The following is a 25,685-nucleotide window of genomic DNA, read 5'->3' on the forward strand; positions in this document are numbered from 1 at the left end:
ATATGGGCGACTTGTGTCCCCATGTTGCACCTGCTTTATTAACAATTCTGAAAACAATCTTAGGAGGGTAAGTGTTACCATTATCTGCACTATGCTGATGAGGAAAACGAGGTTTCCTCAAACAGGTTGGGTCACTTGCCAAGAACCCCTGGTAGAGTGGAGCCTGCTGAGCACACAAGAGGCTAAAATAGGTTTTTGTTTATGCTTTCTTGCTGGAACTGCTACACTGGCTGGTGGTGTTAGTTTTGCCTTGGTTTCTATGAAGACTCTATAAACCTCAGTGAGCACAGAGGAGTATTTCCCCCTACACCTTTGCCACTGTCTTGTTTCTAATGTGGCTTCTCCATGTAGGTGGGGGTCGTAGCCTACAGGAGTAGCAGTGGGCATGGGTGGAAGGAGATAAAGTCTCTGGTCTAAGGACTGTGTGCTGCGCACACATGCTCCTCTGCATTGCAGGTTCCAGGGAACACAGCATCTGGGTTAAGTCGTGCCTGTTTTTTTTTTTTTTTTCCTTTTCCCACTGTGCCCTGAGCTTGCCTCCTTCAGTCCTGGAGTCAGCACATTCTAGCCTTGGCGTTCTTTATATTCTCCGGCATTAGCAGCAGTCCCTGCTTTTGCCTTAGCAACAGAAGACTTTTTTAAGTCAGGGAAGATAATAGGAAATGCAAGAGCTGACCATATTTATATAACATACCTAGGAACAGTTCTGTGTTTTTTTTTTTATTTTTTTTTTATTTTTTATTTATGATAGTCACACAGAGAGAGAGAGAGAGAGAGGCAGAGACACAGGCAGAGGGAGAAGCAGGCTCCATGCACCGGGAGCCCGACGTGGGATTCGATCCCGGGTCTCCAGGATCGCGCCCTGGGCCAAAGGCAGGCGCCAAACTGCTGCGCCACCCAGGGATCCCCCAGTTCTGTGTTTTGTGGAAGCTTTACCAATGGAGGTTTTCCTCTTTATATCATTCGTTTTTCCCTTCAAATCTGGAGGACTCCCAGCAGTCAGGGTCTTGTGATTGTAAATTTAATGTGATTCTCATAATAAAATGGTCAGAAATTCTGGGGCTGCCTTGTTATGCCTGGCTTTTGCCTTTTGATTATTAGTTGGCATGTTTTATGGTCACCGTCTTAGAAATAATTTGCTTGCTGTATCTTTGTTATAATCTCACAGTAATGAGATGCCTCTTAAAATATTAGTTTTTTGGACCATTAAACATTTTTGATAGCAGACTCACCGTCAGTCTTCCTGCTTGCCCATTATGAGAAGACAGCGGTTTATCACTGCCTTGAGTTTACTCATTTTCCATGAAAAATTACTGGAATTAAAAAAAAAATTACTGGAATTTGATACAGAACAAGAATGGCATAAATATGTTGTGCTCGTAAACTGCAGGGAATTTTTTTCCCACTTGTTTGCAGGATGAGGTCAGGGGATGAGAATCGTTAAAGATAAATAGGCATCGGCAGTCTCACATGTGTTAGCACATCTGGGTGCTTCTTGTCCTCAGTCCCATCCCAAAGCCCTAGAGGACAAGTGGCAACAGGACCAGTGTGACATTGACCACCAAGGTGAGCATGGAAGCCTTGGAAGCCTTTATAGCGGGTTACTTGAGAACTACTTCTTCCTTCTTCTGAACTGTGCTTTGTCCTGGGGTTTGGATCTTTTGGTTACTCAATAAGGATTTACAGCACCCCTATATCCTGTACAGTTTGGGATGGCACACTGATACTTGGCTCTTATCCATTATTTTCAGTGAAATTGTTGTCCTGGATAAATGAAATTTTCCATATAACTGAAGTTTAAACTAGGACGGAACCTAAATGACTTTTGAAGGATAATCCCATAATACTTCTAACAATTCCAAATATCAAGTTGGTGTCATTTGTTTTTTTAATAAAATGAGGGGGGATGTTTTAAATTCTTCTTTACATTTGCTTGTAATTATAAGCACCATGCTGAGCATCATTCTTGGAAGCCAGTTATGGTTCTATTAAAAAAGTGATGTGGCCTCAGTGGCTTTGGAGGTGAAGCACACTACTTGCCCTTCCACTGAAGGGTGCCAGACGGCTTTATCCCTTGAATTATTATGGCCTTATTGAGGAGGCCTTTGGCTTTCTCACATGTGGTCTTATACCTGTGCTCCAGCAACCTCTTCTACCATCACCATTTCATTTGTTGCTTCTAATTATTTATGGTCTGCAAATCCATTCATTCAGTCAGCAAACCCTTGTTGGGTATGTCATGAGTCGGATACTGGCCTTGAGGGCTAGGATAGTAAAATAGACTCTGTCTGTGCCCTCATGGAGCTTGTGGTGCAGACGAGAAGACACACTACACCAATAAATGTATGACTACAAAATTATGGTAGTCATATAGGAAAAACGTTTTAAGCAGGGGATAAAAGGATCAGATTTGGTGTGTGAGCTGGCATGAGTGTCAGTAAGGGAGGTCAAGAACTCAATACTAATTGCTAGATTCTAGAGGAGGTCTGAGGGTTCCAGTGAATGGGCTCCTGGTCCCTGCATTTTTGACATTTTTTTGGACTGCTCAGAGAAGGTATTGCCTGGCTTTTTTTTTTTTTTTTTTCTGTCAAGGGCCGGGTAGTAAATATTTTGAGTTTGTGGGCCATATGGTTTCTTTTGCAACTATCCAGCTCTGCCTTTGTAGTGTGAAAGCTGCTATAGGCGATACCTAAATAAATGGCTGCATTCCAATAAAACATATACAAGAATAAGTGGCATGTGGAAATTCGTTGGTTGACCCCTGGCTCCGAGTACGCTTTGTTTATGATTTCCATGGTCTTCATTATTGAAGTGGTTGAGCAAGGAAGGAAATGCAATCTCCATGGTTGTCCTTGGCCTCGAGCTGCTCAGAATCATTATGGGAAGATAAATATATACACCTATGAGACCATCAACAAACATTACCAGCAAGATGTAATTAGGCACTGAAATGAAGAATAGAAACAGGAAATGTGATGAAGAGTTTGCTCATCTGCTTGGAATCTGGGTGGCTAAGAGTAATTGTAAAGCCTTCATGAAAAAGGTGGAAGTGGACCTATCATTGCAGACAGCTTGAAGGTTAGAGTTCAGTACGACCTAGCCCAACATACTAATTTTACATGCAAGTAAGACAGGGTCCTACTTAAGGACAGAGCCTGGACAGAAACACGTCTTCTGTTTTCTAAATCTTTGCCCACATATTCTTTCTTATTCACGTTTGGTCCTCCCACAAGCTGAGAACACTTAAGAGAGCAGATTCATATGAATAGGGACAAGGTATGTGAGTGAGAGCTTCCAAGTTATGTGTTAGTTAGAGGCTTCTTTTGTCCTTGAAGGAAGTGATTTGTGAGAGACTGAGAGCAGGATGAGTGGACAGAGTGTGTCTGTCATTTGGGGTGGGAAGGACAGAAAAGGAAAACAGGAGTGGGGTGAGGGGCACCTGGGTGGCTCAGTGGTTGAGCATCTGCCTTTGGTTCAGGTCGTGATCATGGGGTCCTGGGATGGAGTCCCACATCAAGCTCTGCCTGCTTCTCCCTCCTCTGCTTATGTCTCTGCCATTCTCTCTCTCTCTTTGTGTCTCTCATGAATAAGTAAATAAAATCTTAAAAAAAAAAAAAAACATGTGTGGGGTGGAAAAGCAAGGAGAGGAATGTGAAATGCAGAAGAATGGATAAGGAACATGCCCTCAGTAGGAGAAATCCCTGCATTGGGGCATATCCATCCTGTTGAAGAGCACTTGGGCCATCATAAGGAAGAAAGTAGTCTGTATTCTGATATGGGATGATTTCAGTGATGAACAAAAGCAAATCAGAGAACAGTTTGTATGGCCTCTTCCTTTTCAATGTGTGAGACAAAAACACCCCAAAGCAACTGAAACAGTCAACTCGAAGTTCATGTGTATGTATTATGCGTGAAAGCTCAGGTAAGGGTCTGGAAAGATGTGCATGAGAATTACCTGTGAGTTTCTCTGAGGATGAGTGGGTTTAAGTATGGACTTCAACATTTTACTCTATTTTGTCATTGTTGGAATTATTATAAGAAGGCTGATTTTTGTTGTAAGACAATAAAAAGTATCAGGTTTTGTGGGAGGCAGGGGGAGGGACTCTGACATTGGACCTGGGAGTTCTCCAAAGGAATTCTCAGAATCAGGGAAGATTAGAGCCAGAGGGGTCTTGCCTCAGTTCAGGGGGTCCCAAACTTGGCCAGGGCATTGGAATCACTTGGAAAGCTTAAAAACAAAATATATTCCTGGCTCTATTGCAGACCCACAGTTGTTTCAGGTGATAGGACTGCAGATGTGGATTTTTTTTTTTTTTAAACTTCCCAGGTAAGTTTTATGCTGTGTTTGAAGTGTGAGACTTTGGGTGAACCCCTGATTTAGTTTTTCTCCCTCTGTGCAAAGGAGAGAATTAAAAATTTTGATCTGATGGAACCAGCCTCAAGTGCTCTGCTTCCCTGACTCGCAGTTTTCAATGACAGGTCTCCTGATTCAGGTGTTTTCCTAACATTAGCTTTTAGGTATCATCTAAACTTGTTTTTACATTTTGTAGGGAATATTTTTCTTTTAAAAAGATTTTTGTTTATCTATTTATTTGAGAGAGAAAGAAAAAGAGAGTAGGGGGAGGAGCAGAGAAAGAGGGACAAGTAGACTTAAACTTGTTTTAGGAGTAATCCCTCATAATCCTTCCTTCAAATGAATTCAGACTTGGTCCTCCTATTAAAAAATTGGTAGATCGGAGCTGCTGCAGAAATGGGAGGTTTGGAGCCCTACCTCCTGACCCTGCCATGGGCCCACATGGGCACCCTCCTGGCTCGAGGGGTAGCTTTGAGTAAGCTGTTTGTTCCATCCTGTGATCTCCAGAGTCCAATTTGAAGGTGATTGATTTTTTTCCCCTCTCTCCTTCCATAGGTAATCATTCATCAGCTCTAGCTGCTCTGACCTCTCAAATCTTGTTGCCTTCTCCTTCCATGGCCAACCCCTAAATCAAAGTCACCCAGGACTTTCACCTTCTAAGTGGGTTTTTCCATCAACTCTCCCCCCAACCACTGCCAGTTAACTTTTTTATTCACAAATGTGATTGTGTCTCTTCCCCTCCAGCCCCCCAGTGTAAACAAAGAGTGGTTTCTCACTGCATTTTTGGGTTAAGATCAAAATGCGGAGCTTCTCCAAATTTAACTACGGCCACTGTGTTACATTCTCCCATTGGTTGGAGAACCATGTAAACTTTTTGGTTCCCGAGCTGAGCTTCATTCGGCTTCAGATTTTTGCTGTGGGGTTCCCTCTGCCTAATCCACATTCCCTTCTCCCTGACCAGAATTAAATTCTGCTTCTCTGTCCTTGAGAGTGACTCTAAATGCTTCTGTAACATCCCTCTGCTGGGAAGCACCTGCTAACCTCCCCCTCATAGGACTCTGTGTTTCTCCTCAGCAGCAATCTCAATTCTAATTAGGTAATTCCTGATTAATTAGTTGTTTCCGTCTGTCCTGCCTTAGAAGGTATACTCCATGTGGCTGGGATAGAGTTCACAAATGACGTTGTCAGCTTGTGGCATGGTCCCTTGTATGTAACATAGGTCTTCAATAACTATTTGTCCTAGTGCTCAGTCCAGGTGAGATGTAGAGGCATCATTGTTAACTCTGTATGTAAGAGCTGGAATTGCCTCCTGTAACATGAGGTAATGAAAGGTCCATTTTTAGAGCCCCATTGTCTAAAGTGGGTTAGTTAGAATGAGAGAGTTAAAGAGCTCTGAGCTTTGCCTTAGTTAGAAACATCACCGGTTATTCTAAATGAACCAAGAACTGAAAAATCTACTCAATGAGTGGGGAAGAGTGTGGGGTGCAGTGGGATCTGGAGGCAGGTTTTGTGTGCTACTGGGGGACCCATCGTAATTGGGTAGTCAGGGGGCTGATGGATCCCCAACAAGTGTGTGCCCTAGGGAGAGAAGTGAACTGTAGGAAGACAAGCCCTAACCCCATCCCTGGACGCCAGCACACACACACACACACACACACACACACACACACACAGGGCTGTTCGCCACCCCCCTGTGGTCATTCTGCAGAGCCACGTCGGGGTGTGTGCCTGGCTGCCTGCCCAGCCTGCCTGCAAGGGATGGGGGAGCCAGACTCAGAGCCCACGGCACAGCAGGGTGATGATGTTCGTACCCAACCACCGCTCTCTGGCCAGATCTCCTGTTACCTTCTCTGCTTTTATCTTGTTTGTGCAAATGTAATAACCTGCCATTTAGGTTATTTATACATCTTTCAAACCTCCAGAACGCTGTGGCCATCTAAAAGGGCTTTTGCATTTAGAAACTAGATGTAAAGGAACTCGGGGAAATACAGAAGCAGAGCCACTGTCGCAACCTCTTGGGTGGGTCCTTAGCGCCAGGGAGACTGGGATGAAATTTGTCCTCTTGTACTTGCCAAATGGAACCTGTGCTCCACACGATAGTGGCCGCTTTCTGCCCTCAATCTAAGCCACATTGCCAGGGCAGAAGGGGGTGGCTGGGCCGATTTTGCAAACAGAAGGACCAAGAAAAGAAAGAAAGCCAGAAAGAGACAAAGAGAGATAGTACAGAATTTACCATTATGAAGCAGATTTTTTTTCTTCAGTCTAAGATGCTATTAAAGTTTCTTTTGTTTTTCTTTTTTTTAAGATTTTATTTATTTATTCATGAGACACACACACACACACACACACACACACAGAGGCAGGCAGAGGGAGAAGCAGGCTCCATGCAGGAAGCCCGATGTGGGACTTGATCCCAGGATCCCAGGATCACACCCTGGGCTGAAGGCAGACGCTCAACCACTGAGGCACCCAAGAGTCCCAAGGGAGATACTTTTGATTCAAATCATTAAATTTTTTTGGGAGGGGAGGGGAACTGAATCTTGGATTAACCTTCAAGGTGCCAATGAGTCGGGAACTATGATCAATTTTTAAAGACATTCTTGTTTTATTCCCTTAGCTCCTGGTACTCATTTTAGAAGGAGCTTGCCCTGATGGGCATCTGATAGTTTGGGGCGGCCACTGTTTTCTTGACACTTAACCCTTCTCCATTTTGTAGAAGGCAGTGGAAGCTTCCTTGGTGGGACCTCTCAAACTTCATTCATGCAGAAAAACTCTTTCACTATTCATTATTAAATATTTCCCCCCAGCTCTCAGAAGGACCTTAGGATTTAGTACCACAAACATAATTTCCTTTCTCCCAAGTTTTCAGTGTAAGAGAGTATAAAATCCTGTCTAGCTGGGTGAAGTTTCTGTCCTATGAACTAAATTTACCTCTGTGGAGTCCCGGCTGAGCCTGGTTTTGTGCTGGGACCTCCAGGTGTCTGCAGGTTCCTGCTCCAGTGACCATGGCCTTTAGAGGCTCAGCGAACAGAATATACCTCTAAAAGCATCAACTCTGTTACTTAAAGCAAATTAAGAATGCCAAGGACCTGCCTCTGTTTTGCAAATAAAACAAAACCAAAACCAAAAAATGTTTGGCTTTGCATAGAGAAAGGCTTTGAAAAAATAACTCCACATGGGTAATCTGGTGCTATAGCAGAAGGAGCTTGAACATATGCCATCCAATCCTCAGTTGCTTTATCTTGGTGCTAAGAAATGGCAACCTAACATTTGGATTATGGGAAGGAAGACAGCTATTCAGCAAGCTATTTTCTTCTTTCATTAGGATTTTTCACTTCTATACACATTTAAAATTTTTTCTTAAATTTGAGAAAATGTTTTAAGTAAGCTCTCTGCCCAACATGGGACTTGAACTCATGACCCTGAGATCAAGGGTTGCATGCTCTATCAACTGATCCAGCCAGGTCCCCCTGTATAGTGTTTTGGGTTTTTTTTGTTTTTTATGTATAGCGTTTTGAACAACAAAGTACTTACATGTTCATATTCTCAATTGATCTTTATAATTGAGTTGAGCAGTATTGTCAACCTCACTTACTAGACAGAAAAAAAAGGAAGTTAAAGCAAAGGTCATACAATAAGACCAAAGCTTCATAGCCAGTAGGTCAGGCCCCATGATGGAATCATAGTCTTTGTTTCTCTCTTTCTACTGTGTTGCTCTGACAGGGTTAAAAGAATGCAGGACCGTTAAGATCTTTAATGGGGATGGTGGTGGTGATATTGGGATTGTTCCATCCTTTCTTCTCTGTTCTTGTATAACCCATTCTTGATTTTTGTTCGTTTTCCCTCCCCTTTTATTTCTTTCAGCTTGGATTCCTTAGCACCACCACAGCTCAGCTAGAACAGAAGGCCTCAAATCTCATTGGCAAATACCACCATGTTGACCGTGCCACCGGCCAGGTGCTAACCTGTGACAAGTGTCCAGCAGGAACCTATGTGTCTGAGCACTGTACCAACACGAGCCTGCGTGTCTGTAGCAGTTGCCCTGTGGGGACCTTTACCAGGCATGAGAATGGCATAGAGAAATGCCATGACTGTAGTCAGCCATGCCCATGGCCAATGGTTGAGAAATTACCTTGTGCTGCCTTGACTGACCGAGAATGTGCTTGCCCACCTGGCATGTTCCAGTTTAATGGTACCTGCGCCCCCCATACGGTGTGTCCTGTGGGGTGGGGTGTGCGGAAGAAAGGGACAGAGACCGAGGACGTGCGGTGTAAGCAGTGTGCTCGGGGTACCTTCTCTGATGTGCCTTCTAGTGTGATGAAATGCAAAGCATACACAGACTGTCTGAGTCAGAACCTGGTGGTGATCAAGCCGGGGACCAAGGAAGCAGACAATGTCTGTGGCACACTTCCGCCCTTCTCCAGCACGACCTCACCTACCCCTGGTACAACCATCTTTTCACACCCGGAGCACATGGAATCCCATGAAGTCCCTTCCTCCACTTATGTTCCCAAAGGTAACTTAACCTCATGAGTTATTTATATGAAAAAGTCTTTGAGCCCAATGGAACTACCAAAAATGGGCTTGTACCAAGGATACTTTCTTTATTTTGTATATTCCAAAGTCACCCCTTGAAGAAGGGGCCTCCATTTTGTGGTTAATCTGTCTTCTTTGGATGTATTAGAAACATTTAGACTCAGGTTTTCTGTTAGGGGGGATCAAATATCTAAAAACTAGGTCACATCAAGCTTAAAAAGAAAGAACTGAGAGAAATAAGGACAATACATGGCCTTATGTAAGTCACTTCTTCAGGCCTTGGCTTCAAACTTGGCAAATACATGAGTGATTTAGATGTTCAAGCTTCCTTCCAGATTAAAAGCTTCCCAACATGGAATCAATCCTGGATAGACACAGCCAGAAGGAAGGGAGGAAGGAAAAGGGGAGAAAATACCATGATGCCTGGAAGGGAAGGATTAAATATTGAAACCAAGGTGGGTTGAAAAAGGGGAAAGAAAGAAAGAAGCTTCAGGAAACAAGTTTGTAGCTTGTTGAAGATAACTAGCATTTGCATCTGGAAAATGATGTTTAATTTTTTCAAATGATTTTAATTTTATGCTCTTCCATCGAGTATCCTAGTTGTCCTCAGGATTTTGAGCCTCAGGAAGAATGCAAAGTTTATTCTTTATTTTCAAATCCTTTTTGATTAATTTTCTTGAAAGGATAGCCAACTGGAGTTGTGCTTTCTAGCATAGTCTTCACGTGTAATTACATTGGACCTTTATGATAGCTCTATGAGGAGGGCCTTACAACCACCAGTTTGAAATGAAGAAACAGGTTCAGAGAGCTCCAGTGACCTGTCTAGGTTTTCTCAGGGACTAATGTAATCCAGGTCCTGTCTCTTGGGACTTGAAATCCCTGGCTCTCACACTCCTTAATGAAGACTGCTTGTGGAAACTTCTCTGAAGGAAGTACACTCAGCTGCCAGCCCAAAACTTATCTCTTAATATAGATCCTAAGAAAGTCTTGCCTTGTTTTATTCACTGATTAGTCTCACCAAAGCTTTTGCTGGTCAAATTTGGATTTGGGTTTGAGTTCTTTTCCCTATCTTATCATATTCCCAGTTTTTACCATTGTATCTTAAAATGGCCAAAAGGTGGGAGAAGGAGAATAAAGGGATCACATTTGAACTGGTTTTGTGAACAATCAGCACATTTAAGAGTTGACTAGAACCCTGAACATACATGAGTCCACTCTGTATGTGAAACATAGGGGAGCTGCTGTGAAGCTTGGACATTGGATCTGTAAGGATGCCATTGGTTTTGCCCTGAGGATGCAAGTTTAGCTGTGAAGTTTAGTTTTTATCTTCCACATAAAGGTGCTGTTAGAATCTTTATGAAAATGTGCCGTATGATTTATCCGTAAGCTCCAAAGTTCATCTCTTCTTTCATTATCTGGCCTGGCTTGGAGATGAGCAGGAAGCGGAGGAATATACAGATCCCCAGATATAGAAAAGCTCTTCCCCCCTCCTTTTTTCTAGGCATGAACTCAACAGAATCCAACTCTTCTGCCTCTGTTAGACCAAAGGTACCGAGTGGCATCCAGGAAGGGACAGTCCCTGACAACACAAGCTCGGCAAGGGGTGAGGAAGGCATGAACAAGACCCTCCCAAACCTCCAGGTAGTCAACCACCAGCAAGGCCCCCACCACAGACACATCCTGAAGCTGCTGCCGTCCATGGAGGCAACTGGGGGCGAGAAATCCAGCACACCCATCAAAGGCCTCAAGCGGACTCACCCCAGACAGAACTTGCACAAGCATTTTGACATCAATGAACATTTGCCCTGGATGATTGTGCTTTTTCTGCTGCTGGTGCTTGTGGTGATAGTGGTATGCAGTATCCGGAAAAGCTCAAGAACTCTGAAAAAGGGGCCCCGGCAGGACCCTAGCACCATTGTGGAAAAGGCAGGGCTGAAGAAATCCGTGACCCCAACCCAGAACCGGGAGAAGTGGATCTACTATTGCAATGGTCACGGTGAGCCTTCTTTCCTCTTTGCTCACAGATCCCCACCCTGCCTTAGTCCTTGCTGGCTGAAGGAGTGGGAAATGCAAAGTTTCTAGAAGTTCCTATCTACCAAGTGCTATTTGATCTAGTTGGGTTATGAAAAATGAGGTGGTCAGCATTTGATAGAATCCATTCGGAGAGCATAACTACTCTGTCCTTTTCTCCCCTGGCACATTTAAAAGAGACTGTTGACAAACCAGAGACCTGAGAATGACCTTTAGGGACTTTGTTTAACTGTCATTTAACAAGTGAGGAGATAGAGTCCTGGGAGGTTTGGCTGTGTCCTTGATCCAGGCTGGTTGTTCATTCAGATGGATGGGCTTGACTCCACATCTCCTGACTGTTGGGTGCCTTGCTTTTCCAATTCTAGACTCCTGAAAAATGAGAGGGTAAAAACCCCAACTTGTCTTCATTAAGTTTGCCTTTTTGAATCTGAACCTTGCTTTTCGATTCCCATCACTTTCTCACATGTGCTTTTCCCCTCCTTGTGTTTTTGGGATCTCATTTCTCCCAGGACGTTAGGAAGGTCTTCTAGATTATAGAAACCCAAAGCTTAATGTACTGGTTATCATCTGAGGCTGGACCATACATCTTTTACCTAGCAATCAGAATGTGTTGATGATACAGGCTAGAATATTTCATTTCTCCTTTTTTGAAGACAAAAAAATAGCTTACAGAACTTGTGCCAATAGCCAAGTTTGGTCTGAAGACCGCAGTTTTTAGCTTGTGGCAGTTAATTCCCTTTCTTTAAATCCTCAATGAGATATCAACCCAAAGTTTTGATAATTCCCTTCAGTTATCTTTTTCCTTAAAGATACAGGCATAAACCTAACTTTCTAAAAGTCATTTGGCCTTTTTTGCATTGAGTCTTAAAAATGTTTAGACCCTTTGCCCCGGGAACTTAATTTTTGTGAATCCGTCATAAAGGTATAAACCAGAAATACTAAAAAGAAAGATTTAAGCACAGAGATCTTAAGCTTTTAACTCAGCACTATGTGTAATAAATAAAAATTGGAAATGATCAAAGGCCCAGTTTTAGGAAAATGGATAAGTTAATTATGGCATATCCATATAGTGGAATACTGTGTTGATATTGAAGATTTAAGTTTTTTTTTCCCTTTTTACCCATGACAGGAAAATGTTAATACTAGGTTAAAGGAAAAACAACAAAACCAAACCAGGCTATGCACTTTTTACACTGTAATCCTAATTCTCTTAAATCTTTGGGGAAAGGACTGAAAAGAAATATGCCAAAATAAAAATTCTTCCAATTTGGTGGGATATGGTGGAATTTATGTATTTTTTTTCTTCATTAGTTTTCTTTTCCCCAAATTTTCCGTAATAAGGATATGAGATTTTTATAATCAAATTTAGAGAAAGTTAAAAAAAAAAAACCAACAATTTTATCTTGCTCCTTTTGCTAGTCTGTATGAATGACCAATCCAGGTGAAAATCAGACTGAGGCCAACATCCCACCTGTGATAGAGCCTACATAGACTTGAATAAAACAGCTCTTTGCTGGCAACTCAGCGGGGGAAGGAATGCTTCAATTCTCCCCTCCTTTTTAGTGAATTGGACATAATTTCAGACTTTGGAAAAATTTGCAATAGTACAAAGAATACCGATATATACCTGTGCTCAGATTGAAGTATTGTTAACTTTTGCCCTTTTGCTTTATTATTTGCCTTTTTTTACATAAAAATACATACAGATTTCATATTAAGACATATATAACATCCACTAGTTTGTTACATATAATATAATGTTATGTAGCATATGTAGTATATATAATATAATGTATACATAGTATATGTAACAATGTTTTTAAAAATATTTTATTTATTTATTTGAGAGAGAGAGCATGAGTGAGGTGAGATGGGCAAAGGGAGAGGGAGAGGCCCACTGAGCATGGAGCCCAATTTGGGGCTCGATCCCAGGAGTCCCCCCTATAATCCCAGAGTCCCAGGATTGAGCCTCCCATCAAGCTCCCCGCTCAGTGAGGAGTCTGTTTCTCTCTCTGACCCTCTCTCCTCTTGTGCTGTCTCCCTCACACACACTCTCTCAAATAAATAAAATCTTTTGAAAAAAGATATTCAGCACTTTATTATAAAATAATAAATGCTTTGCGTTAGATGATTTTGCCCAATATAGGCTAATCATGAGTTTAAGACTAGGCAAAGCTGTGATGTTTGGTAGATGAGGTGTATTTTTTTTTTAATTTTATTTATTTATTCATGACACATACAGAGAGAGAGAAGCAGAGACACAGGCAGAGGAAGAAGCAGGCTCCACGCAAGGAGCCTGAGATGGGACTGGATCCCAGTCTGGATCCAGGAGCCCAGGATTATGCCCTGAGCCGAAGGCAGATGCTCAGTCATTGAGCTATCCAGGCATCCTGAGGTGTATTTTTTTGTAACTGAGAATAATGGATTAGATGCATCAAATGTGTTTACAACTTACTGTATTAAATGATATTTTCAACCCGTAATGAGTTTATCAGGATGTTACCCCATCATAAGTCAAGAAAGATCTGTATACATAAATACAGACATAGAATACTTTTTCTGAATCATTTCATGGCTGACCCTTTAATGCCTAGATTCTTCAGTATTTATTTCCCAACAATAAAGACAGTCTCTTTAAAAAACATAGTTATTTCAACCCCAATAAATTTAACATGGATACAATATTTTATTTTTTTAAAGATTTTATTTATTTATTCATGAGAGACACACACAGAGAGAGAGAGGCAGAGAGATAGAGGGAGAAGCAGGTTTCTCGCAGGGGGCCTGATGTGGGACTTGATCTCAGGACCCTGGGATCACGTCCTGAGCCAAAGCCAGATACCCAACCGCTGAGCTACCCAGGCATCCCAGGATACAATATTTTAATACACTGTCCATATTCCAGTATTGCCAGTTGACCAGTTAAAGCCCTCAATCGATAGCATCCCTTTTTCCTCTGATCTAGGATCAGCCTAGGATCAGTTATTTCACTGAATTGCCCTTTTAAGTAAGTGGCCAGTCAGAACACTCGTCTGATCTATCTAATTAGGAGAAAGTTAGCAGAGAACATCCTGCTGGATTTGTAAACGTCTGAAACTCTCCTCCCACCTTATTAAAGAAGTGACTCCCTTTCTCTAGTGGTTGCACTTAACGGATTAGATCTCGGTCAGCTGTTATTTCTAAAAGCTGTTTTACAGTAGAGTTGTCAGAGTTGTCAGAATTCTTGAGAACACCATGAGTTGTAGAAGTAAAGCTGGTCCAGCAGCAGAAAGCAGCCTAATACGATGACCTGAGTCATTCTGGTGTCCAACGTCACCTTGTAAACTGTGCCTGTGTCCTTGAAACCATATCCTGTTTCGTAAAAGGAATCGAAGTGCCAAGTCAAACAAAGCCCAACCATCCCTCCTATGATAGCAGTACCTGGGCAGTATGCTTTTCCAGCTAAATCACAGTAGTCTCATTCAGGTGCAATGAGCTCTTCCCATAGTTTAACCTTCTCTCCCAGGTTTTTGCATTGCAGGTTTATATGTGAGGTGTTTTTTTTCTAAGGAAAGTCTCCTCTTTCCTAGTTGCTATTCTCAAAGGTACAACCAGGTAAAATCCTATTAAAAAGAGAGGTTCTGTTTAATAAAAACCATCCCAGGGGATCAGGAGATGCCTCTAGAAACAATACCCGTTTGATCTGATCATAGTGAGTCTTGGGCAGCAGATGATCTTGTATAAAAAGATCTTTTCTGTGATCCTCATCCATTTCACACCGAATTGTTCATGAGGATGAGAGTGGGGATAAAATCACCTAGCTCTGGGGCATGCTCTGTAAGAGGTCATGGAGGACCTCACTTAACCCTTCCTACCTTTGGCAGACCTGGTCACGCATGGCCCTGAGTGCCTTATAGACCTTTAGCACTCTAAAGCTGGGCCATTGGTTCCCATCGTTGTCACCAACAAGAGACTCTTCTTTATTAGGCCCCACTTACCCATCTTCACCTACCATGGACTTAGGGCTTTTAAAGTTTGAACTCTACAAAACTGCAATCCTACTTTCATGGAATGCTAACGTTGGAAACATCAGATGGGACACTGGTCAGATGGGACTACGTGACCAGGAGGATTGAAGAGCGAAGGTGCTGGGGTACCTTGTATACTTCCTTCTTTTCTAAACTCATAACAATTTTATGTCTGGTAGGTCTGGACTGTACTGCGGTTTCCTATAATATATCTACTGCAGTAACAGACTTAGAAGTCCCTTTAGAATTTTTATACACAAAAGTCTATGTAGGAGTTTATTACCGGGTCCAACCATCATCAAGATGTAAGTCTTGTTAAGGCTCCATTTGCCATATTTTTGTCATTTTTAAAAACGTTCTTTCTGGAGTATAACCCCAACACAATGAAGCAAGTGGTAGGTCCAAGAAGTTCCATTTAAAGTCAAGAAGAGTATGGGTTCACATTTAGTTGGGAGGTTACATGAGAAACAATAGTTTTTATTTGTTTCGTCACAAAAGGCACAAAAGTAGAGATAATGAAACTCAGGTTTTTTTTTTTTTTTTTTTTTTAACCCAACTGGCCACACATTGCAATGCATAAGGCTCAGATGATCTCAAAATAGTTGTGCCCTTCACTTTCTGGTAACCATAGAAGATCAAGATCTGTGGTCCAGTCCACCTCGAGAACCGGATGGTTGAGAAAGGCGATCGGACGCGGCTCTCTTTGCTGTTCCTTTACAGGCCACTTCTATTTACCTTTCCTTCCCATTTTCCTCTTCTCTCTCTCCTTTCCCTACTTCTCTCTCTCTTCTTCCTTTGTTCCCCCCTTCTCTTCAACTCTTTGCAGAAGGTGTGAAGTTGGCTTCCTGGGCAACCTATTGCCCAAGGGATTTGGAGGGGAAATTTGAAAAGCCGGTTGAGGAGTAGTAGTCACTCTGAAAATGCTTGTACAGAGAAGAGGAAAATCACTAAAGAGGAGGGCCCTGCAAGGTGATACAAGGGGCCAGCGATGAGCAGTATGTCTCCCCGATCATATTTCCTTTTTCTCTTAGACTTCAGAAAAATGAGGAATAAAATTAAATGAGGGGAAAAGGAATTGGATTGATCTTGTTTTCACTGAGCTTAGTTCCTGATTAGCCCGTCCTTAGTCCCATGTCTTGAGGAGATACTAAACATTTGGCAGGGGCAGTGATCCCTTTGGGTCTAGCTACTTCAAGCACGTGACATATAAGGATAGCAGCATGTCCTTTTTTTTTAAGATATTGTTTTTTTGACAGAGAGAGAGAGAGAGAGCATAAGCAGAGGGAGGGGCAGAGCAAGAGGGAGAAGCAGATGCCCTGCTGAGCAGGGAGCCTGATGCAAGGCTTGTTCTGAGGCCCCTGGAATTGTGACCTGAGCCAAAGGCAGACGCTTAACCGACTCACTACCCAGGTAGATACCCCAATGGTATCTCCTTTGAATGGACTGCAAAAGTGATAGTGGAAGCAGCTGGTGTGCTCTTTCTCAAGCAGATTGTTTTGTAACCCAGTGGCCAAAGGGTAAAGGACTCAATCTGTAGAACCAGGTTCTAAGATGCTATTTCTTTCTTTCTCTTTCTTTCTTTCTCTTTCTTTCTTTCTTTCTTTCTTTCTTTCTTTCTTTCTTTCTTTCTTTCTTTCTTTCTCTCTTTCTTTTTCTTTTTCTTTTTCTTTCCTTTCCTTTCCTTTTCCTTCCTTCCTTCCTTCCTTCCTTCCTTCCTTCCTTCCTTCCTTCCTTCCTTCCTTCCTTTCTTTCTTTCTTTCTTTCTTTCTTTCTTTCTTTCTTTCTTTCTTTCTTTCTTTCTTTCTTTCTTTCTTTCTTTCTTTCTTTCTTTCTTTCTTTCTTTCTTTCAGATTTTATTTATTTATTCATGAGAGACACACACAGAGAGAGGCAGAGACACAGGCAGAGGGAGAAGCAGGCTCCATGCAGGGAGCCCAATGCGGGACTTGATCCTCGGACTCCAGGATCACGCCACAGGCCGAAGGCGGCACTAAACCGCTGAGCCACCCAAGGATCCCTACGATGCTATTTCTTAATTCCCATAGCTCTTATTGTCTGGCACCATTTAACTGTTTGTGTGTATGTAGTTTGCTTCCTCACATTGCTTATAGGTTCTTAAAGAACAGACCCTGGGTTTTTGTGTGTCCCCATGCCAGGTCAGTAGCATGGGGACCTAGGAAGGGTGGTCGGGAGCCCAGCTGGCCCATATGGTAGCCACCTGAGCTATTTAATTTAAAGGTAAAATGAACTAAAATTAAAAACTCAAGACCTCTGTCGTGCCACAGTTCAAATGCTCAAGAGCTACATGTGGCTAGTAATTACCCTATTGGACAGGACAGATAATAAAGCATTTTCATCATAAAAGTTCTACTAGATAACACTAATCTAGAGCAACTATGAACTAATTAATCTACTTAATCCTTTTCAAGGTTGGATTGTTTTCAACCCATTGAACTGTTGGATTTTTTCCCTTTTGACTTATAATGGTATTTGGTGCTAGGGATTTAACACGGATCTTAACGTGGGTTCTTTATACAAAATTGCCATAGATGAGGTAAAAGGGGCTTCCGTGACAGCAATGCTTTAAAATATGCAGAAACCAGCTACCAAAAATTACCAATATTCTTCCATTTGATTTGCTTCTTCAAAATGGAACACTTTGGCCCATGGACACTGGGGAGCTGGGTGATGTGAAGAGAGAGAAAACAGCTAACTGATGAATGCCTCCATGCTTGTCTGTAAACAAAATGGAAATGGCTTAGTCTGGTGGGTGGCCTTCGGCAGAGAAGCATATGGGGGAGTCCTGTGGTTGGGTCAGAGGTGAGAGTGGCAGGGGTAGTGGAGTTAAGGGGGTTTTGGGAAGAAAGCGACACCACAGACTAGAAATGGCAGCAATAAAGCTGGGTTCTCAAATTCTAGATTTACCATTCCCTGTTCATTCCCTGCCATTCCCTGTTAAGGCCTTTTACTTCTCTGGGTCTCTGTTTATAAGGTTAGAAAAAAGGTATTATCATATGCACTTAAGAGCAAAGACGGGAATCTGGTTTCACTTACTAGCTATGTGGTCAAGGTCCAATTATTATTATTATTTTTAAAGATTTTATTTATTTATGAGATACAGAGAGAGAGGCAGAGACACAGGCAGAGAGAGAAGCAGGCTCCATGCAGGGAGCCCGACATGGGACTTGATCCCAGGCCCCCAGGATCACATCCCTGGCCGAAGGCAGGCGCTACACTGCTGAGCCACCCGGGGATCCCCAAGGTCCAATTATTTAACCACTCTGTGCCTCATTTTCCTTATGTCTAAAATCGGACTCAATAGTACATGGTTTGTTGTGAGAGTTAACTAAGTGTACCCAGTGCCCAGTATGTTGCTGGCCACATGGCCAGTGGTCCGTCAGTACTAGTAGTGATGAGGGTGGTAGAGATGACTCATCATCACCACCTCCGACTTCTCTGGTAATCTCTAGGTTTGTTTCCTGATTCACTCACGGAAAGAATGACCATGAAAAAAGCAGAAGTAGTCTCCTTTATAATGCATGCAGCTGTACTTACTGAGGGGCAAATCTTCCACCTTAAAAGAGCCTACTGGAAATGTGGTTTTTCCTCCAAGCTGGGGATGGGGTGTTATTGGTTTAATTAATCCATTATTGTAGGTGATGCTGTCTCAAATGGCAGAAAGCCTCCTAGATAATCAAATAAAACTCCTTATTGGCTTTATAGTTGGATGTAGATTTATCCTTTCTGTAGTAATATAGTCTCTAACTTGTATCAGGGTCAGCAAGCTAGGAAGTATTTTATTGAAATTTGTTTATTTATTTATTTATTTATTTATTTATTTATTTAGATTTTATTTATTTATTGAGAGAGAGAGAGAGAGAGGGAGAGAGAGCACAGGAGCCAGGAGAGGAGCAGAGGGAGAGAAAGAGAGAGAGAGAGAGAGAGAGAGAGAGAGAGAGAATCTCAAGCAGGCTTTATGCTGAGTGGGAGCCCAACACAGGACTCAATCTCAGGACCCCGAGATCATGACCTGGGCCCAAATCAAGAGTCAGGCACTCAACCGACTGAGTCACCCAAAGGTTCCAGCTAGGAAGTGTTTTAAACTTTGGGGGATCCCTGGGTGGCGCAGCGGTTTGGCGCCTGCCTTTGGCCCAGGGTGCGATCCTGGAGACCCGGGATCGAATCCCACGTCGGGCTCCCGGTGCATGGAGCCTGCTTCTCCCTCTGCCTGTGTCTCTGCCTCTCTCTCTCTCTCTCTCTCTCTCTGTGTGACTATCATAAATAAATAAAATTAAAAAAAAACCAAAAAAACCCTGGGAGTTATTCTAGAATGACAGTTCCCTTCACTTAATTTCTAAGTGGTCATTAACTCCTCATTAAAAAAAACAAAACAAAACAAAACAAAACAAAAAACTTTGAAGGTCGTACAGTCTATGTTACCGTACTCTGCTCTGCTTTAGTATGAAAACAGCCATAGGCAACATGTAAGTGATGGATGTGGTGTGTTCCAATAAAACTTATAGAAATCAAGGGCTTGACCTGCAGGTTATAGTTTGCCAGCCCCTGGATCTGTGTACCATAGCATCGTCTCTTAGCGGCTCTTGTCTCCTGCTTCCCCGTGGCTCGTATGGCTTGGAGAAGCAGTCTGGTTCTCCTTGGAGAGCTTCTTGAGTTCTAGCCACTAGTGTTCCACCTTATATTTAGCAGTAACTGTTTCCTAGTCTGCTGAGTGCTGGAGGGATAAGTTACAAAACAGGACTGTCAGATATGTGTGGGAGTGAGAGAAAGGTGGCAGTTTATCCTGTATTTTGCTTAAAAATTGCTGCTCCGTACTTCCCCCATATCCTCCTGAAAGATACCAGTTTCTACCAGGAGACCTCAGTCTTACTCTCCTGGGTCTATCTCACAGGGGCACCTGCCACACGCTTGTCACAACTTGCCTCTCAGGCAAACTGGAGCCATAGAAGAGGGGGAGAGAGAGTAGCTTGGGGTGTAATTGGCCTGCCTAACTTCTGTCTGTTTGCTCAGGGAACCGATATACTTTGAATGGAGAGAGGGGCCAAGAGGAGCAGTAGATAGACGCAACCAGCTGTAGACTCCAGAGCACTCCTGCTGCCCTTAGAGAGGAGCCTAGAGAGTGAACTGTTGTATCTTCTTAGTTCAAGTGCTGTTGAGGACAGTTGGAAGGGAGGCATGCTGGGTAAGGAGATCCAAAATCCAGTCCTTGTGAGAAGTATGAGCTGGTTGAGCAGAGCCCTGGGGGTATGCTTCAAAGGCTGGATCCCAGTCTGCAGGAGGAGCCCTGGCAGCAGAAACAACATTGGACTATGAGACCTGAAGTCCAGCTTTGGTTCTTCTACTAAAAGGCTGCATGATCCTGGGCAGAAGACTTGCTCTCTTTGAATCTCAACTTTGTAAAATGAGGAAACTTGAACCCCTCACAACAGGTCACCCGATTTTGATCCATGTGACCATTTCACTGTAACCAAGTCCACTGCTGTCACGGTGCTTGTCTGTGCTGGGAAACACTGCCCTGATTGATACTGCAGTGTGCTGTAGAGTGGGGTACAGGGGCTCCCAGGCAGAGATTAGAGAGGCCAGGCTCAACCCCAAACTGATGCCAAAGAAGGACTGTCTGTGTGTTCACCGCCACTTGGAAGAGCTTTCCCTTGTGCTTCCCATAGAGTAAGGTCAGGACAGCGAAAATTTCCACTGAAGTCAGGACAGGTGGGTGGGGAGGCCCAGGAGAACGTGCAGTAAGTGTGCATGCTTTTAGGGGGAGAGGAGACATTTCTGTAGCACGGTAGAGATCAAGCAGCTAGTTATAGGACTACTTCTGAGTCTTTCAGTTCCTTCAAGTGTGTCACCTTGATTGCAGTGGAGAAGCTGTGCTCTAGGCTCTCGTGCATTTCTGAATTTTTATGCAGAGGGGTACCTTGGTTTCCTCATATAGGCCAGGGAGCCCCAGCCACAAATGGAACTCCTGAGGACAGCATTGCACGGGTCACAAGGGAGGGCATACTTGGGAAATGCTTTCCTGCTTTAGAAAAATTACCCAACTCACACTGGCTGGCGGGAGGCCAGCAGCTCATATAAACCGCTCAAGAGTGGGCAGCTTCTAGGATACATGTGATGAGTGCCCCCTCTCCCTCTAGCTAAATATCAATAAAGAAGTTCAGACTCGCTATACTGAAACCCTCTTTAGCTCTCCTATATCCTCATTAGTTATTAGCTCGTTAGTGTGAGCATTACTCTCCCCTGTAAAGAAGTTCTTAAATGACACGTTGAACCACAGATCCATGTATCTTTATAATTCATTGGGGACTTTGTGCTTGAAACTTTACAGGGTAATCTAACAGTAATCCTAGAGGATGGGGGGAACTGTCACTCATATAAGAGTGGAAGGCTGGAGTTACAGAAAGAATTATTTCACTTCCCGAAAGCAATATTCAAGTCTGGTTTCACCTGCGGGGAATAGGACAGGTGTCCAGCCTGGCCCTCCGAGATCCAGGAAGAGCTCTTGTCCACAGGATTTGTCTTTAGCCAGGACAGCCATGAATTTCTTCTAGGAAAAAAAGTTGCTACGAGAGATACTAGATTGCAGAGGAGCTATTCTCCATCTTAGTTTACATATTTCTCCCTCTCTGTTTGGGCTTTTGCTATATTATCTCCTGTTTGAGAGTTGTTGTCCAGATGGTGAATTATTTTCCTCAAGAGAAATTCAATGGCCAATCTCCCTGATTCTGAATTAGGTGTACTTTGGCTGAAATAGGGGACAATAGGATCTGGATAAACTTTACCTATTTGTGACCAGGTTTACCTTTAAGGCATTCCAAGGCAAAAAAAAAAAGGAAGGAAAGAAAGAAAGAGGGGGATCCCTGGGTGGCGCAGCGGTTTGGCGCCTGCCTTTGGTCCAGGGCACGATCCTGGAGACCCGGGATCGAATCCCACATCGGGCTCCCGGTGCATGGAGCCTGCTTCTCCCTCTGCCTATGTCTCTGCCTCTCTCTCTCTGTGTGACTATCATAAATTAAAAAAAGAAAGAAAGAAAGAAAGAAAAGATTAAGAAATTTCAAGCATGACTCATTATTAAACTGCTTAACTTCTGTTATTTTTCATTTAATTATATGTATGTGAACACTGAGTTCAAGGTGCTGTCCTAGAACTAGGCTTTAGTAACATACAGGGTGTTTGTTTTAGTTTTCTTTGGGGAGAGCTGCAAGCTGGAGATCATGGAGAAGTGTGTGTGTGTGTGTGTGTGTGTGTATTTCTAATCCATCCATCCTTTTTTTTTTTTTTTTTTAAATTTATTCATGAGAGAGACAGAGCAGAAACATAGGCAGAGAGAGAAGGAGTCCTCGCAGGAAGCCTGATGTGGGACTGGATCCCTGGACCCTGGGATCATGCCTTGAGCCAAAGGCAGACGCTCAACCACTGAACCACCCAGGTGTCCCTAATCCATCCTTTTACAGAAGCTAAAACTGAGTCCCAGGGAAGAACCATGACTTACCCAAGGTTACATGGCCAGCAGGGTTAGAGAAGAGACTAGGGCTGAGTCTCCTGACTCCTGGGACAGTGCTTTTTAGATTTCCCATGTTGCTTCTCTGCTCAAAGGACTACAGGGTTCTGCTCAATACAGAGGGTGTGGTGGTTTGAAAGCAATTACTCCATCTCTTGAAAGACAGAGTGGAGAGGTGGTTTGCCTGTGAGGCTACTGGGGGCTGAGGCTGGGGGAGCAAAAGAACTCTTAGCTGTTTGGCCTCAGGGACTGAGGAGGGCATGAGGGAGAAAGAGATGGAGGCTCGTTTCGGAGTGGGACGTCCTCTGGCTTGTTTCTCCCTGGATTGCCTTCATGGGAATGGTGCTGTCCCTAGGTGCTCATTCAGGGTTGGGGGGCAGAGGTCATGGTAGTTCTCGTTGCCTTTGCCCACCATCATAATTGGATGATTTCAGACTAGCGGAGGTGAAGGAGCCGATGGCTGGAGATGAATCAGATCTTGGCTGCAGGTGAAAGTAGAGAAATGCTTAAGGCTCTTACAGTCTACACAGAACCTTCCCACCTTGACCTTGAGAGGCAAAATCATCCCCTCTTCACTTATCCTTTCTGTACACTCTCTTAACCCGTCTCTCAGGCATTTAGCGCCTTTCTGGTTGCTCTTGTCATTCTCAGACTTCAACTCCGTTTTATTTGCGGATGTCCTTGTCCAAGATTATTCTATAGGCAAATTGCTCCAAGGGAACCTGTGGAAGGACTTATTACTGACACATTAGTTTGGGGGAAGATAGAGAAATGCCACTTCATGGTTATTGAAGGCTTACTGTATGCCAGGCAGCATTCTGTGGGATTTATATGTACTCTCTTATTTTAGTTCTCATGATGACCTTCTAATGTCAGGGTCATGCCCGTTTTTCGTATTAAGAACGGAGGCACAGAAGGATTACATGACCTGACAGGTCACATCTCAAGTCCGTGGGGAGCCAGGACTGGCCCTCAGGCAGTCAGCCTTGGATTCTGAGCCGGTAACTAGTGTGCAGCACTGCTGCTCACCCGTGTCTCTCCATTGGTTGGAGGAGGAAGGGTGGGGTGTGGGCAGACAGCTGAAACCTAGGCTATTGAAAACAAATCATTATAGCAGATTTTTCTTTCCATTTGTCTCCTTTCCTATGACCCGCATGAAGGGGGGAGTATGGGTTGGTGGAAGACATATTCTAAAGATATATGTTCAAAGAAGCAACCAAGGGATGCCTAGGTGGCTCAGTGATTGAGCATCTGCCTTCAGCTCAGGGTGTGATCCCCGGGTCCTGGATCAAGTCCTGCATCAGGCTCCCCACAGGGAGCCTGCTTCTCCCTCTGCCCATGTCTCTGCCTCTCTCTCTCTCTGTGTCTCTCATGAATAAATGAATGAAATCTTAAAAAAAAAAAAAAAGATTTATGTTCAAAGAAGCAACCAAGACTCAAGAAAGACAGGGTTGGTAACACTTTGCTTAGTCTTGGGAGGCAGCATGGTGCAGAGACATAAGGGCCGATGGGATGAGTCTGATTGACCTGGATTTTGACTCTGTGCCCTCACTAGGCAACTGTGCCAAGCTACTGAACCTCTTCTCAGTTTTCCTATCTGGAATGTGGACATAATCCTGTCTCATGGGGTTGTTTATGAAGCTCAAATGAGATCATAGGAAATTCATAGGTAATATTGATAAAGCTGCTTGCTCGCCTTTTTTTTCTTTGTCTCTTTCCTCATAGAAAGGTCAGGACGTTGAGGTGTACTAAGCATTCCTGGAGAACTAAGGTCAGGGTGGAGGGGCGGTTGTATCTGATTTTCAACCCAAGTAGAACTCCATCAGAGGTGAGACTTAATGAGTCATATAGGCCAGGAGAAATGGCTGCAGAGAAAACACCTCTCTCTACTAAGAACATTGGCCGTAGCATGTCTCAGCCTAATTGATGTACAAAGACAGCTTGAGAGGAACTGTCTGTGTGGCACATGGCATCTGATTGTCAGATGTTCTCAAGGGTGAGAGGAAGAAATTCTGCTTGCTCCCACCTGCTCCTGTGAGGAGCACTGCTGAGGAGACGGTGCAGCCTGGGGCCATGGGAGAGGGGCACACACCATACTCGGGGGCAGGTGCAGTGGGGCAGTGTTGGCTGAGGGAAGCTGTGCCGAGGGAAGGAGCTTGTGCAGCCCACTTGTGCTCACTGGTACGATGAAGGTCTGGGATTCAAGTATCTCCAACGTCTTCCATTCTAAAACCCTATCCTTCAGTGCCGCAGAAACGGAACGGTGAAGTTGAAAACAACCCACAACTAAACTGCTTCGGGATCTCAGGCTTGAAACCCAAAGAAGAAGTTAAAGTGCAGACCAGCTGGCTTGGTGGTTAAACCTCTTATTTGAATAGTTGATTGCATAACTTTATTTGTATGAGATTGATACCCCAATCTGTATGTGAAGGCTGTTCTTTGGGGAAACAGGGCTGCTTCAGAACCAGGACATAATTTGCTTGTGTTCTTATTTGAAAAGTTTAGACACAGTCCTTGAACCGAGCTACATTTTAGATGTTGAGAATTTCTGGTCATAGAATTTTTGTTTCTTCCGTCCTGTCTCCTCTCTACCACCCACCGCTCCAGCAAAGCAGTACATGACATCATCCCACATTACCTAGCAAACAGGCAAAACCTATCCCTTCTCATCTGCGTTTTCTCTAGGTTTTACTCGGGAACAACACTCTTAGGTCTAGGTCCTTACAAATCCCAATGATCTAGGCTTAGGAGATATGTTTCCTTTCTTCCCAAACTGTGGTTTCCTTCCCCCTGTGGGTGGGTCAGGTCTTTCTGGGGGTGGTGAAGGAAACCCAGCTCTGCAGCCCTCATTCCTCTTTCCCGGGAAAGCAGTAAGATTCAGTCAGCCAAACTGGGATGGCAATGCAGTGAAATTGGGATGGTGTTTCCTGATATAAATCTGGAAGGTTGCAGTGGATGGTTAGGGGACAGATGTTGGGTAACTGGAAGCTGAGCCCCGAGTGTATTGAAACAGTATCAATATTCTCTTCCATCAGGTTTCAGAAATGACTTTAAACATTTTTAACTGAATTACGAAAACTACTATATGCAGTGTTCAGAGAAGAACAAATGAAGCGTGTTAGGAATTTGATAATAAGTACTTGTCCACTCCCTAAAGTGACATTGTGGGCTGTTTTTTTTTTTTTGGTATCAACATAGGCAAGATCATCAAGCGATTCTGAGATGCAAAGATCACCTG

General features: G+C 43.5%; 1 protein-coding gene across 1 annotated transcript in view; it reads left to right on the forward strand.

Moving 5' to 3' along the window:
• Nucleotides 1–25,685, forward strand: part of TNFRSF21 (TNF receptor superfamily member 21) — a 69,443-nt gene that overhangs the window by 10,699 nt on the left and 33,059 nt on the right. Inside the window, exons 2-3 of the mRNA XM_072832773.1 lie at nucleotides 8,219–8,870; nucleotides 10,392–10,886. Of these exons, the coding sequence (XP_072688874.1) occupies nucleotides 8,219–8,870; nucleotides 10,392–10,886 (1,147 nt within the window). The remainder of the gene's footprint in view (nucleotides 1–8,218; nucleotides 8,871–10,391; nucleotides 10,887–25,685) is intronic.

Source organism: Canis lupus, chromosome 7 (genome assembly GCF_048164855.1).
Source record: "Canis lupus baileyi chromosome 7, mCanLup2.hap1, whole genome shotgun sequence".
NCBI classification, from domain to species: Eukaryota; Metazoa; Chordata; class Mammalia; order Carnivora; family Canidae; genus Canis; species Canis lupus.